Raw genomic sequence first — 15478 nt, forward strand, 5'->3', positions numbered from 1 at the left:
AAATTTGAACTATAAATTTGGATTTCTTGGTAATATTGATTTTCAGTAATGATCCTCTGTCATTGAAGGGGGTGGGATGGACATTAAGCCTTTAAAAATGGCTGAATGATTTTGTTGTTTGAAAAAAATTTCTTCTGTTTTTCTTTTGTTTGGGTCTACTTTGAAGAATTTGTTAAAGCAATTAACAGCTAGTGTTGAATCATAGATATGGTACAGATAAGTATTTATGAAATCTTTTTATTGAATTTATTGGGGTGACACATTAACAAATTTACATGGGCTTCAGGTGCACAGTTCTACTTCACATCACGTCTCTGTGCATGTCCTTGTCCATCATCATTTGTCCATGTCTTTCCTCCTCCATCTCCCCTCCGGCATTCGTCACACTGTTGTCTCGGTGAGGACCATCCACCCAGTTGCCCAATCCAGAAACCATTCATTCCTTTCTTCCTTTTGCCTCCCTGGTTTGGTGGAATGGTATTTCAGCTGGTCCCTTTACCTCCTGCTTTACTTACCTCAAAGCCTTTTTCACTCTACAGCTATAGTGATGCCCAACATATTTGTTTGCATCCCTCCTCTTTCTGAAGTAGATAGAAGCTTTGGACTGTCCTTAGGATGAAGTTCATAATCTGTAGTTAACGTAGACTGAAATTCCCATCTCCCCAGCCTTTTTCTTCCCACCTCAATCTCTTTCTTCGAACATTTATAAAATATCTTCTACGTTTTCAGACACATCCTGTTCTCTTGTACTTCTGAGTTTGTATAGATGCTGACTCCTCTGTCAACATAAAATTTTACGACTTTATTTCCTTTATCATATGGCCCCATGAAGTTAATTTGAATCTCTAAACTACTTGAAGTAGCCAAAACTGGTTTGGCTTAGTGGTAGAGCGTTGGTCTGCGGACTGAAAGGTCCCAGGTCCGATTCCGGTCAGGGGCATGTACGTTGGTTGCGGGCACATCCCCGGTAGGGGGTGTGCAAGAGGCAGCTGGTTGATGTTTCTCTCTCATTGATGTTTCTAGCTCTCTATCTCTCTCCCTTCCTCTCAATAAAAAAATCAATAAAATATATATTTAAATAAATAAATAAACAAATAAACAAATAAACAAACTCCTTGAAGTAATTCAGGAAATGAAATTTAGCATTTTTCACCTGTCTCCAACTATATTGTACTTATATGTTTCTGATCAGCAAAATAATTATTCCTTAATACTACTTGTCTCATTTACATTTATTTTATTGTTTATGAATACTTGATTCAGCCTCACAGTCATTTTATACACATTTGGAAACTGAACTAATTCTGTAGTGACTTTTCCCATATGGTTTAATGTTTTTTTTCCTTATAGAGATATGACAGAAGTTGTGCATATTAAAGATAGGAAGGAGGCAATTCATGAGTTAAAATATTCACCAGATGGAACGTACCTTGCTGTTGGATGCAACGACAGCTCAGTTGATATTTATGGAGTTGCTCAGCGTTACAAAAAAATGGGGGAGTGTGTGGGATCACTTAGTTTCATCACTCATCTGGACTGGTCCTCAGACAGCAGATACTTACAGACTAATGATGGAAATGGTAAAAGACTTTTTTATAGGATGCCAGGTAAAAATTTCTAATACATTATTTATAAATTGTAGATTTTTAGTGCCTATAAATTTTTCTAGGATTTCACTAGAAACAGAGGTAAGCTACATTTGACTATAAGAAATCAGTGAATTCCTGAGCTGATATTTTGGGCATTGTGATCTTTTCCATAGGCTTCCCTAATTAATTAAAGTCTTTTTTGATTCTTAATTAAAGCTTTTTTGCTTAGAGGATCTAGAATAAGCATGTCAAACTCGTGGTCCATGGGCTACATGCCTCATCATTTGGCCCATGTTAGCCTTTGAGTTTGACATGCTTGATCTAGAACCGTATTATGTTGAATTCCATACATGTGTATTGTACCAGAATATGGTAAAGTCCTTCTGTGTGTTAGGAAGTAAAAAATGCAATTTTTATTGTGGAACTTCTATATAATTGCTACAAATGTCTAACCATAAGTTGTTTGGGTATTAATATTGGGTTGCCAATATTAATATAGCTAACAAATTAAATTTGAAAAAGTTTTCATCAAAGATTTAAAAATAGATTTAAAACAGAGCAAAATATTATTAGTACTTTATTTAGTATGATAGTGAATTAGTGACTTTTGCAATAAGCAATTTGATACAACTACATAATTAAATTAATGCATCTCAATAGTGTTTACTAACAATCTGTAAGTAATGAACATTGAATTAATCCTAAAGTCCTGTTACCTAATATAAATGTATTACTTCCCACTCGTCTTTCCTTCCCAGACCTTTTCAAAAGCTCTCTTTTTCTCAACCATGTACCTTCTTAGGTTTCTATTTGAATACTTGGTTTGTCACTTTCTGAGAGCTTTTACTTTTTCTTCTAACTTACCCTATTGTGACTAATCTGTAGCATGACTTTAATAGGGTTCAGTTTTATTCTTCATATGGTGAACCTGCTAGGTATATCTGGTTAAATCTGTGTGTATCTCTGAATCAGTATAATTTTGGCTTTTTAAAAATTTCTAGCATTTTATTATCTCCTCTTCTTACTATATTTACCAATCTATTCATGGGTTCTATTTTTAACTGGAGTGGGAAGCTATTTAATTTTTTTTAATTCCTCACACTCACGGACATGTGGTTTTCGTGTTTTTTTAAGTGATTTTTTTTCCAAAGAGAGGAAGGGAGAGAGAAAAAGAGAGAAATATTAATGTGAGCAAGAAACATCAGTTGGTTGCCTCCTGTATGCCCCCTGACCGGGGTCAAATCTGAAACGTAGGTATGTGTCCTAACCACCTTTTGGTGTTCAGGACTGTACTCCAACCAATGAGCCACCTAGCCAGGGTGGAAAGCTATTAAAAATTTTGGAGTTTACCATTATATCAGTACAATTTATGCTTTAGTAAAAATCAAATGAAATAACTTACTCCATTAAAACTGGTTTCTTTTTAGGAGGTAAAGAAGTGACAAATAAAGAAGAAACAAAAGGTGTTCACTGGGCTTCATGGACATGTGTTTCAGGCCTTGAAGTAAATGGAATTTGGCCCAAGTACTCAGATAATAATGATATAAATTCAGTAGATGGAAACTATATTGGACAAGTTTTAGTTACAGCTGATGACTATGGAATTGTGAAACTATTTCGATATCCTTGTTTAAGAAAAGGTAATTTTTCTTTCTAAGTACTATTTTATAGAAATTCTCAGTTCTTGCAAAAACGTTAGTCTTGAGATAAATAGAGGTTTTATATTTTTGAAAATATTTGCATTGATAATTTGGTGAAGTTGCATTAAAATGGACAAAATTAGCTACTTTTTATTTTGCTAATTAAAAAATTATTGTCGTTACTTTTTTTACATGAAATCTTTATTAGAAAATTATTAGAAAATTAATTTTGAATTCATGTATTACGAATGGACTAATACTTTATCTTTCTTTTTAAAGAACCATTTTTCTTCCCACTTCCAGAATTGCTTCATATTGTCAGACTGTACACTGATGTTCTTTTCTTATGGTTTATTTTCTTTAATTATGCAACTTATTGAACATATATCTTTTAGGTGACATTTTCTTGTCTTTTTCTCAAGAATGCTAATGAAGTGGTGAACTGTACAAGTTCATGCCATAGTTTGGAATTTATTCGTCGTTGGTTGGTCTCACATGCGAGGGTGTTTTTCCTTAAATGCTTAATATATGTTATTTGACATTTCTTTATTTTCTATAATCATGGGGGGGATTCTTTTTTTACTTTGAAGGCAGTGATTTATTCATTTATTGAGTCATTTAAACATTTTTTAAATTATAGCCCTATCTGGTGTTAGCCAGTGGTTAAGAGTGGTGGCCCACGCACCACAGGGTCACAGATTCGATTTTCTGGTCAAGGGCCCATGCCTGAATTGCAGGTTCAATTCTGGGTTGGGTCACATGTGGGAGGCAACCAATGATGTCTCTTTCACATTGCTCTTTCTCTCTCTCTTTCCTCTCTCTGTTCCCCTCCCTCCCTTTTTTCCAGTCTCTAAAAATCAATGGAAAAAATATCCTTAGGTGAGCATTAACAAAAAAATAAAATATTTTTCAATTATAGTTTATATTTAATATTTTAATATTATCTTGCAGTAGTTTAAGGTGTACAGCGTAGTGGTTAGGTAATCATATACTTTACAACATGTTCCCCCCGATGTTTCAAGTACCCACCTGGCACCGTACATAGTAATTGCAATATTGACTATATTCCCTATGCTGCACTTTATTTCCCTGTGACTGTTTTGTGACTACCAATTTGCACTTCATCTGTTCACCTTTTTCACCCAGTCCCTCAACCCCCTCCCCCTCTATCAACCATCAGTCTGATCTCAGTATCTATGAGTCTATTCTGTTTCATTAGTTTATTTTGCTCTTTAGATTTAAGGGGTTATTTTTATATATCATTTTTCTTGGATATCTTCTAAAATGATGATATTAATCATTTTTTTCATAGTCCTGGGGAATAAATGAAATTCTGTATTTGTCATTTATTTCATGCCTTGTTCCATAAAGTATTTGAGTCAGCTTATAACAGGCCCATAAATACTAAAATAATTGCATGAATAAAATATTAGTACCAGAGCAAATACCATAGTATTAAAACCAGATAAAAAAAATAATAATAATAAAATTAAAAAATAAAAACATACTTGCTACTCAGGGAAAGCAAAATTTCTTTAGAGGTTTGAATTTACAAAGAGCTCTCTCCTGTTGTATAGAATATTATATTAGGTGCAGTGAGTGTATTTCTAGAGTATTACCATCTATAGCAGATGCAGTAATAATTTTCATCTGGTTGTTAAAAGCTTTGAGCAAATATTAAAATGCAGTTTTAGTAAAAGGTGATCGTGGGAACAGCCAAAATAGTTTTATTCAGATGAGCAGTCCATTGATTCAGATGCAAGGGCCCAGTTTTCCTCAAAGCCTAAGCCCTAGGCTGATTATTTCTGTTGTGCCTCTAAGGCGGTGAGTGCCAGGTGCTGCCAGCTATGCCATGTTGTTGGTGCCTGCCTATGAGGTGTTCGCTTCCTAGATACAAGTGAAAGTGCATCCATAAGTAATGCAGGCCTTCTGTAACTTAACATAAAACTTTTAAAATGTTATAAAAATGAAGCCAAACCTTATATAACCAGTGTCCTTCCTTCCTTCCTTCCTTCCTTCTTTCCTTCCTTCCTTCCTTCCTTCCTTCCTTCCTTCCTTCCTTCCTTCCTTCCTTCCTTCTTCTTCTTCCTTCCTTCCTTTCTTCCTTCTAGAGAGGAAAGGAGAGGGAATAGAAACATCAATGATGAGAGAGAATCATTGATTGGCTGCCTTCTGCATGCCCCCTACTAGGGATTGAGCCCGCAACCCAGGCATGTGCCTTTGACTGGAATCGAACCTGGGACCTTTCAGTCCGCAGACTAACGCCCTATCCACTGAGCCAAACCGGTTTCGGCATGACTGAAATTTTAAAAGGATCCCATAGCTGCTGGGGCTGAGAGTGGTGGGGGGTAGAGTATACTTCTTTGAGTGTCACTTAAGACCAGAGGCCTCAATCCAAAACATTCAAATATGTTCATATGAAATCGATTGATCTTGTGGCTTGCAGGCTTTTTTCAAAGCAGTAAGACTATGCCTCCCAGCCCTGTGGTTCCTATTAAATTATATCGTGAGTCAGTGTAACAAAGATGTACATCCCTTGATGTAGACGCGTTCATTTGTTCATCCCACAGATTTTGAATTAACATTTTCCTTTGATCATAATTAAGGCAATGGAAGAAGGATGCATTGGTTCAGGTGTAGAGATTATTTTTTTTGAGGTGGTATTTTTGTGTTGGCATTAGTTTATCAATTGATAGGTATATTTTTGTTACAGGGGCCAAGTTTAGAAAATATTTTGGCCACTCGGCTCATGTAACGAATGTCCGATGGTCACACGATCATCAGTGGGTTATTTCTATCGGTGGAGCAGATCACGCTGTCTTTCAGTGGAGATTTATTCCTGAGAGAAAACTAAAAGATGCTCTTCACATAGCACCCCAAGGTGAGTAAGCAGTACTTACTGCCTAACAACATCTCTGTCAATAACGCTTCAGTAACTCCCAGGAAACATTTTGCTGTTGAAATGTAATCTAGCCTTATGGTATAGTTTATTATTGAAAATTTTAAATTAGAATATCAGGTCTACATGGGTTTTTTTGATTTGTTTTGTTTTTAAATATATTGATTTTTTGCGGAAGTTCGATTCAGGTCTATATGTTTAAAGTCAGATTTTACAGAACCTGGAATACGAAGTAGATTTGGTTGCATTTTATTTATTTATTTATTTTAAAAATATATATTTTATTAATTTTTCTTACAGAGAGGAAGGGAAAGGGATAGAGAACTAGAAACGTCGATGAGAGAGAAACATCGACCAGCTGCCTCTTGCACACCCCCTACTGGGGATGTGCCCGCAACCAATGTACATGCCCTTGACTGGAATCGAACCTGGGACCTTTCAGTCCACAGACCGACGCTCTACCGCTGAGCCAAACCGGTTTCGGCAGATTTGGTTGCATTTTAAATCTATGAAATGATAGATGAAGAGACAGTTACATTAGCAGAACAAACATTTAATGTATTCTATGGGAGATGGGTATCTAGGCTCTGTATATAGTTTTTTTCCCCCAAAAGAAAAGTTATTTAATGTCAATTTAGCTGTTAATCATAGTATTTCCTAGCTAACTATAGATTAGATTATTTTCATGTTAATTATAGAATATATTATATTTTCAGACTTAAATTTTACGTAGCAGTCATTGGGGAGAGTGGGGGTACTTAAAGGAGCGATTGACTCTGCAGGGAGTCGGGAGGAAGATAACCTGTAGTGCAGTTCACTGACTTCTGTGTCACCCGAATGGGTAATTCCATCCGATTATTTTATGACTTGTCCGTTGGCACAGTTGCCTCTTAATTAATTTTATGGTGCTGCTTTGAAAATGGATTTTTCTTAAACAAATAATGTTTCATTTCTTAAAATTACAGAAAGTCTGGCTGACTCTAATAGTGATGAGTCAGATTCAGATCTGTCTGATGTTCCCGAACTGGACTCTGAAATTGAACAAGAGACACAGCTCACTTACCGTCGGCAGGTGAGTTTCCCCTGAAAAAGTCTGGTTTCTTTTTCCTCTTCACTTTCTGTTGATTACTCATCTGTTATCTTTTGTGGTTTTTAATTTTTCAAGAAATATGTGGCCACTTGCTTTCCCTCTTTAGGAGTTAAACTTTTGTGACGTGTTCTCTTGATAGTAAGTGCTTGGTATATTAAGTGTGCCCATATTTTATTTACCTACTAGAGGCCCGTTGCACGATATTCGTGCAAGAATAGGCCTTCCTTCCCCTCTCAGCAGCCCGGGAGCTGGCAAGTCCCCACTCCTGGCCCACCCCGGAGGCCACAAGCACTGCTTCTGTAGATCCCTCTGCCACTCCCCTCCCCCACAGAGAAGGAGTCCAGCCCGTCCCCAGCCACTCCACGACTACATATGCAAATTAAACTCCATCTTTGTTGGGTTAGTTTGCATGTTTCTGTGATTGGCTGTGGGTGTAGCAGAGTGATGGTTAATTTGCATGTTTCTCTTTTATTAGGTAAGATAGCTTCTTGTCACAGTATACTTCTATTTATTCCCTTTAAAATATTCTCTTACGAAGTACAAAAATATCATGGAACATTAAATATGCACTTGTCAGTGTTACATAGAAAATATAAATTAGTTTGTTCTTCCCAAGGAAGTAAGCTTCATAAAGTACCTTCCTAGTTAGGACAGTTGTTAAAACTTCAGTAATCAGTGGTAAACACAATGTCTGAAAGTTACATTAGGAATCTGTGAAAACCGTTGTTGATATATATTCTGAAAACATTTCTATATTATTTGAAGGTTTACAAAGAAGATCTACCTCAGCTTAAAGAACAGTACAAGGAGAAACAAAAAGGCGGCACTTCTAAAAGAAGAGAACGGGCTCCCGGAAACAGTATTCGATTGCACTTTGTTCATGGGTATGAAGCAACAGTTTTCCATTTCTGTGTTTGCCTTTGGGCTTGCATAACCTCTCAGTGCCTCTGTTTCCCCATCTGTAAATGGGAATAACACTGTCTACTTCATAGTTCATAGTTTTCAGATGACGAGTAAATAAGGAAATAGTTGTGACTTAGAATGTTGTCTGGTACATAATAAGCATTGTATAAATGTATATTAATAAAAAATTAATTTGTCTTATGATAGCTTTATATTTATAGAAATGGATTGCTTGTCTTTAAACAAATGAGTAGTAAAATGTAAGAGAGTATAATCACCTCTAGCTATGTCTGATTTGGAATGATATTGTGCATTCAGTAGGCCTGAGCATTTTGGCCTTCAAATGTTAGTTTCAGTAAAAGACAGTTTCTGCCAAAACCGGTTTGGCTCAGTGGATAGAGCGTTGGCCTGCGGACTGAAAGGTCCTAGGTTCGATTCCGGTCAAGGGCATTTACCTTGGTTGTGGCCACATCCCCAGTAGGGGCTGTGCAAAAGGGAGCTGATCAATGATTCTCTCTCATCGATGTTTCTTTCTTTTTTTCTTTTTTTTTCTTTTTTTTAGTGTTTTTTCTCTTTTATATATATATTTTTATTTTTTATTTTTTAATAAATCTTTATTGTTCATATCATTACAAATGTTCCTCATTTTTTTCCCCTCCACCAGGTTCCCACCCCACCCTCTGCCCTTTCCCCACCCCCCATTGTCCTCATCCATAGGTGCACTCTCATCGATGTTTCTAACTCTCTATCCCTCTCTCTTCCTTTCTGTAAAAAAATAAATTAATTAATTAAATAAATCAATAAAATATATTTTAAAAAATAAAATCAATAAAATATATTAAGAAAAAAATAAAAGGTAATTTCTGGGTTGCCTTAGAACATTTAGCAGTACAGGTCTCACCTCTCATTCTGGAACAACAGATTCTCCAATCCGACTCTTATTTCTCCTTACCCACTTATAGTGCTTTCAAGGATTTCAAAAAGGATCCATTTAGCAAAAGGTTTTTTTTCTCCCATATTAATAGGCAGTATTGCCATGCAGTTATAGTTTATGAATTGATTTTCTTTGAAGTGCAAAGAAAGGTTGCTATAAATGGAACTGTAATAACCATTTTAAGAAGATTTGACTACTTTTTCCCAGATGAGTATAATATTTTAAAATGGTTTAAATTTACTTTTGGAATATAGATTATTTTCTCATAGTTCAACAATGTGTATAAAAGAGCACACTTTAAAAATCCCCCCCCCCCCGCTCTTCAGCCATCATTTCCCTGCACCAAGACCAACCATCCACTGTTACTTAGTTCCAAAAATATTTATGCATGTACAGACAATATACAAATATATATTATTTTCTGTACCCTTTCACTTATAAAAAGCACCTATTTTTGTTTTATAGTATACAAATTTAGTACTGTACTTAAATTCAAATAGTAGTGTACTATATACATTTACCTGCACCTTGAGTTTTATAAATTCAGTTTTATAGTTTGGATTTAGTTATTGGTAATTAGAGCAGTTCATAAAAGTTTATGTGACCTGAAGTTTTGTATTTTGTTTTAATGGCTTAGTATCTTATAAAATTAGAAATTGAGTGACCTAAAAGATATATACCTACTTCTCCTCTGTATAGTCCATATTTATCAGATAAAGGCCAAAGTTCATATTATATGTTTTCTATGTTTAGTTACAGAGGTTATGACTGTCGAAGTAATCTGTTTTATACCCAAAGTGGGGAAATTGTGTACCACGTGGCAGCAGTGGGTGTCATTTATAATCGGCAACAGAACACGCAGCGCTTCTACCTGGGCCATGACGACGACATCCTCTGCCTGGCTATCCATCCTTCGAAAGACTATGTGGCAACAGGCCAGGTAGGTCATTTGAAAAACTTATAACAGGTCAGATAGGTTAGACCTTTGTTTGGCTTTAAAGTTAGGTAAGTCTACTTTTTAAAAATCTATTTTTTGTATTCTGTGAAATAAAGAGTAAAGAATTCTGGCCCCAGCCAGTTTTGTTCAGCGGTTAGAGCATTGGCTCGATTCTGGTCAACCAGTCAATGTATCTCTCTCACATCCATGTTTCTCTCTATCTCTCTCCCTCCCTTCCACTCTCTCTGGAAATCAATGAAAAAAAAAAAATCCTCTGGTGAGGGTTAACAATAACAAAAAAATAGTGAAGAATTCTTTAGAATGGGATTTTATTTTCATACTAGAGGCTTGTTGCAGGAAGATTCCTGCAAGAATAGGGCTTCCTGCGGTGGTCTCTGCTGCCCCACCTGCTTTTCCCTCCCTTCTCTACTGCCCGGCCTGCTTCCCTCCCTTCTCTGCCGCCCTGCTTGCTTGCTTCTCAACAGCTTCATTCCCTTCTGCAGCAATTGGCTTCCTTCTACACTGTCTTCAGTCTTCATTATGCGCCCAGATATGCAAATTAACTGCCATCTTGGTTGGGTTAATTTGCACATTTGCTCCTGATTGGCTTGTGGGCATACGGAAGTACAGTCAATTTGCATGTTTTTTATTAGATAGGATTACAAATACAATTTATCCTAACTTTTTCCCTATAGTTTTCTTTAGAGTTTTAGTTATTGTTGTTTTAATTTGAATTTGGAACTAAAGAGCTCTGACTTCTTTCTATGAGGATAATATTAATTTTTTAAAATTTGTGAGTTAAAGTTATAGAAAACATAAAGACTAGAAATATGATTTATTTAGGTTATCTAAAATACTGTACTAAGTTATCTAACAAATGTTCTATGACAGACAGGATCATTATGCTTTTGTTTTACAACCATGGTAGGAACCTATTTAGGTTTACCGAAGTACAAAGCAAAACTATTGAAATAAAAAACAATAGGATAAGTCTTAACTGATACCTGTCTATGTAGACATTCTTAGAGAAGGATGGAAAGGGGTAATGTTTATAGATTCTCACTGCATGTCAGAACTTCACTAGTTTCTTAAAGTATATTCTCACCTCAATGAGAGTGAAACCACTTCCTCCAGTTTACGAATAAATTTAGGATTAAAGAAATGAAATAATTTTCAGCCAATAAGTAGGAAAGCCCTTATTCTGTCCAGCTTTAAACACTGTGTAAATATACTTCCTGGGATTTATCATGGGTGGGGGGCTGGGCAACTAGTATCATCCCGTGTGGCTCTTTATAGACAATAGACTGAAGCCCTGGCCCATCGAGGTGAGCATGTGGCCGTCTCTCACCTCCAGGATCACATCTTAAGTATAAGCAGATGCACAACACCCTCCACGTTGTGGTCCCTGATGGTGAAATTCCAGACTGAATGGAGCAGGTCCCCCCAAAGGAAGTTATTGGCAACTATTAATTTTGTACAATGAAAGCTGACGCAGGGCTGACCGAGAGTTGAGAAGCCATTCGGGCCAGTTGCTAGGGCCCAAAGAGGAGGGGTAGAGAGACTGGGGGAGAAGTGACCTCTCACCCAGGAAGTGACCATCAGGGAACGCAAGACTCCAGCTGGACCCACCACTCACTGCACCCGGGCCCTCACCGAAGACCTGTTCCTTTTTCTGGAGTTTTTTTTTTTTTCTTTCCTAATAAAGGCACTTCTTTGGAGGCGGAAGGGGATTGATAGTTTTCCAGTGCTTTAGTAAACATCATAAACCAAATTAAAAGGTAGGGGATAGAGTGCTGCAGGGACATTGTTTATTCAGCCTTGTTTACCTGCTTGGTCCTTTAACCCCTCTGATCTTTGCTTGCACCATTGTACTAGACTGGAAGTGCTTGCTTCCTTTTTTATTCAAGACCTGTGAGGCCCAAGTCATGATTTTCTTTCCAGCATTTTCATCTTCATTAAGCATATATTAACTGAAAATATATTCTTGTCCCACAGTGTGAAAATATATTGTTGCACACAGTTGAGTGTGCAAAATTTACCTTAATATCTTAGTGCTAATTATATCTCCCTTGGAAACACTACCAATAGTAGGCACCCGGCCACATTATCATTATTGGTAAAGCATAAGATAAGATTTAGGAGTCACATATAGTAGTTCTAGGATATTAGCTCTTCAACAAACATCAGAAAAACAGTCACATCTACAGTCTAATTTATGTTTCTCATTTGATAACTGTCAATAACAAATACAAAGAGGACTATAAAATCTGTTTCATTTCCTTTTTAAAAGATGAAAGTAAATTACTTGTATAAAATAACTTTCATAATTCTTTCTCTCGTAGGTAGGTAGGGATCCCTCAGTTCACATATGGGATACAGAGACCATTAAACCATTGTCTATATTAAAGGGCTACCACCAATATGGTGTCTGTGCTGTTGATTTCTCAGGTAAGGCCGTTTTCTATCTAAGAATGATAAAAATACAGAGACAATACATAGCATTTTAGTCTAAATCAGTGTTTTCCTAGACTTGCCAAATGTGCATTTTCTTTTCCTCACCAATTAGGACCAGTTCATGTGGGTTTTCTGGCTATTGTATAATTATAATTCAAGGAGTATAATTTCTGATACCCATTAACTTAAATATGTTCCTATTAAAAATTTATCTATGTAACGTCTAAAATCATCTCAATTACTACTAGCAGTATATAGCTCCCACTTTGGGCAAACTGACCTCAAGTGTCATAGCCACAGAGTAAACTTGGAAAATGTTCAGGGTGAAAGCTAAGAAAGAAAGGTGAGACCTGAAATACTTCTTTTATACATTTCTGTGAAGTGACAATTCCAAGATGTTTTATTTATAATTTCAGATCATGTTAGCTCTACTGCATATGTAAATGTTTAACAATTATAGGTAGCTCACAATATGAAAATAGGTCTACAATGAAAGGTAGGCTGTGGGTCATGAAATGGGGATACCATTAATAGAGAATTTTATATTAAGAAACAGTCAATTTGTGCTTTCTGCCGCTCTGACTAAAGTGATAATTGAATTATTCATAGTGGAGACTTTTGGGGGAAAAGTATATACACATTCAAGGATCTGCTAAAAATCAAGAAATAAGAGAATAAATGGAAAACTAGGGAAGTCAACAGGAAAATAGCACTGGTTGTGATAATGAACTGATTGTGGGTTTTCAAAAGCATGGCAGAGCCATGGTCAGTGTTGCTCAGTTGGTTGGGCATAGTCCTGTGCACCTAAAGGTTGCCAGCTAGATTCCCAGTCAGGGCACATGCCCGGGTTGCGCGATCAATCCCTGGTAGGGGGCATGTAAGAGGAAGTCTGTCAATATTTATCTCTCTCTTCCTCTCTAAAATTCAATTAAAATATACATATTTTAAAAGTATGGCAAAGTGGCAAACATTCTTGCTTTGAGCCTTTATAACTTCTAAACACATGCCCACCTATCAGCTTGACTAATTTATCTCAGTCATTTGTCTAACACATTTGTTATTTGTTGCTTGATAATAGTAACAACATAATTGACCTTTACTAAAAATATTCATATTAATGGCAATATGTGATTGTAAATACATCTTTTTTATTTGATTAACATTTCATAATCACTATGGGTTTTTATATTATAACTAGAGGCCTGTGCACAAATTCATGCATGGGTGAGGTCCCTCCCAGCCAATTGGGGTGGTTTTGCCCAGTCCCAGTCGGGGCCAGCTGGAGGGAGGGGCCACAGGAGGTTGACCAGTTGCAGGAGGTTGGTTATGGGAGCACACTGACCATCATGGGGCAGCCCCTGTATTGAATGTCTGCCCCCTCGTGGTCAGTGTGTGTCATAGCTACCAGCCAGTCATCTGGTCATCCATTCATAAAGGTTGCTTAGGCATACATATACACACACACACACACACACACACACACACACGTACATACACGTACATATATACATACACTAGAGGCCCAGTGCACAAAAATTTATACACTCAGAGGGGGTCCCTCTGCCTGGCCTGCACCCTCTTACAGTCCAGAATCCCTTAGGGGATGTCCACCTGCCAGCTTAGGCCTGCTCCCTCAGGGATTGGACCTAAGCTGGCAGTCAGACATCCCTCTGGCCCTTGGGGTATGTGGCCTAAGCCGCAGTTGGACATCTTTTGTGCTGCCAAGGTGGTGGGAGAGGCTGCCACTACCGCTGCTGCACTAACAGCCATTAGCCCAGCTTGTGACTGAGTGTTGCTCCCCCTGTGAGAGTGCACTGACCACCTGCATGGAGTGTCTCCTGGTGGTCATTGCACGTCATAGTGACTGATCATTCCAGTTCATTCCGCTTTTAGGGTTAATTTGCATATTATCCTTTTATTATACAGTAGGTCCTCTGGTTATGTCAGAGATCCGTTCCTACGGGGCGATGTAATGCAATTTTCACCGTAAGTCGGAACCCACCTACATAAGCACCTCCATCACTCATATGGAGTACATTCACAGCAGTAATGAAGTGAAACAGAAAGATAACAACTCCTGACCTTTATTTGTGGTAAATGAATAATAAAAACATAAAGCACATATGTACATACATTGAAATGATGGAACTTTTTTTATAAATAAATGGGAGATGACCACATAATCACGAATTGACATACAATGAGTCAGATGTAACCTGAGGACTGCCTGTATAGGATAGAGTTCTTATGGTGAATTTCGTTGAAGTGAATGTTGTCTTCCTTTCTTTTCCTTAGTTTTTCCTTCCCATTTTTAAAATCTTTTTTCCCCCCACTTTTCTAATCTTCTTTCTTTCCTCCGTCTCATCCTGGGGGATAAGGTAAATGAAATGAGAGAAAATGTCAACAGATGTGCATTGGGAAATAAGTCTTCCTCCCCTTATAAATTCTGGGTTGTTGTTTTTGGGTTTTTTTTGTTTTTGTTTTTTGTTTTTTATAGCTGTATGTATACCTAGCATTTAACATTATTTTATAAAATTTTAAATAGGATGCTGTAATTTTATATGTACTGGATGGTTTTATCTTCTGAATTTAATGATCAGTATATCTCTCTGATTAATCATCATAGCGGATGGGAAACGTTTGGCTTCCGTTGGCATAGATGAGAGCCACACTGTTGTGCTGTGGGACTGGAAGAAAGGCGAGAAACTTTCAATAGCAAGGTAGGCGAAAGGTTGATATCACATTGCAAAATACTGAAACTACTTTGGGATTCAAGTTTAAAAAATTAAAATAGTTTTGAAATCAAGGAAGCATGTAACCTTTTTCTATCACTGCCATCTTTTTCATCATTAAGTAATGCATCATAGTAAAAAAAGACTAATGTCCATGTAATATGACATTGGAAATAGCTATTATCTAAAATTTCCATTTACAAGTAGAGTGAATTCTGTATGATAAGCTATTTCATAGCTATTGGGACGCATGATAAAATGCTCATATATTTGCGTGAAAGAAGATATATACATACACAC

At 36.8% G+C, this 15478-nt stretch overlaps 1 protein-coding gene across 9 annotated transcripts in view; it reads left to right on the forward strand.

The window, feature by feature from the left end:
* Nucleotides 1–15478, forward strand: part of EML5 (EMAP like 5) — a 109968-nt gene that overhangs the window by 25397 nt on the left and 69093 nt on the right. For all 9 annotated transcript variants that reach the window (XR_014794996.1, XM_084883710.1, XM_084883712.1 and 6 more), the window contains 8 exons: nt 1351–1607; nt 3017–3229; nt 5943–6110; nt 7094–7200; nt 7984–8102; nt 9809–9995; nt 12335–12440; nt 15073–15166. Coding sequence is in view for 8 of the 9 variants with exons in the window: in XM_084883710.1 (XP_084739836.1) it covers nt 1351–1607; nt 3017–3229; nt 5943–6110; nt 7094–7200; nt 7984–8102; nt 9809–9995; nt 12335–12440; nt 15073–15166 (1251 nt within the window). In the remaining variant the exon portion in view is untranslated. The remainder of the gene's footprint in view (nt 1–1350; nt 1608–3016; nt 3230–5942; nt 6111–7093; nt 7201–7983; nt 8103–9808; nt 9996–12334; nt 12441–15072; nt 15167–15478) is intronic.

The sequence above is a fragment of the Pipistrellus hanaki genome (assembly GCF_964339955.1).
Source record: "Pipistrellus hanaki genome assembly, chromosome: 1".
Lineage (NCBI taxonomy): Eukaryota > Metazoa > Chordata > Mammalia > Chiroptera > Vespertilionidae > Pipistrellus > Pipistrellus hanaki.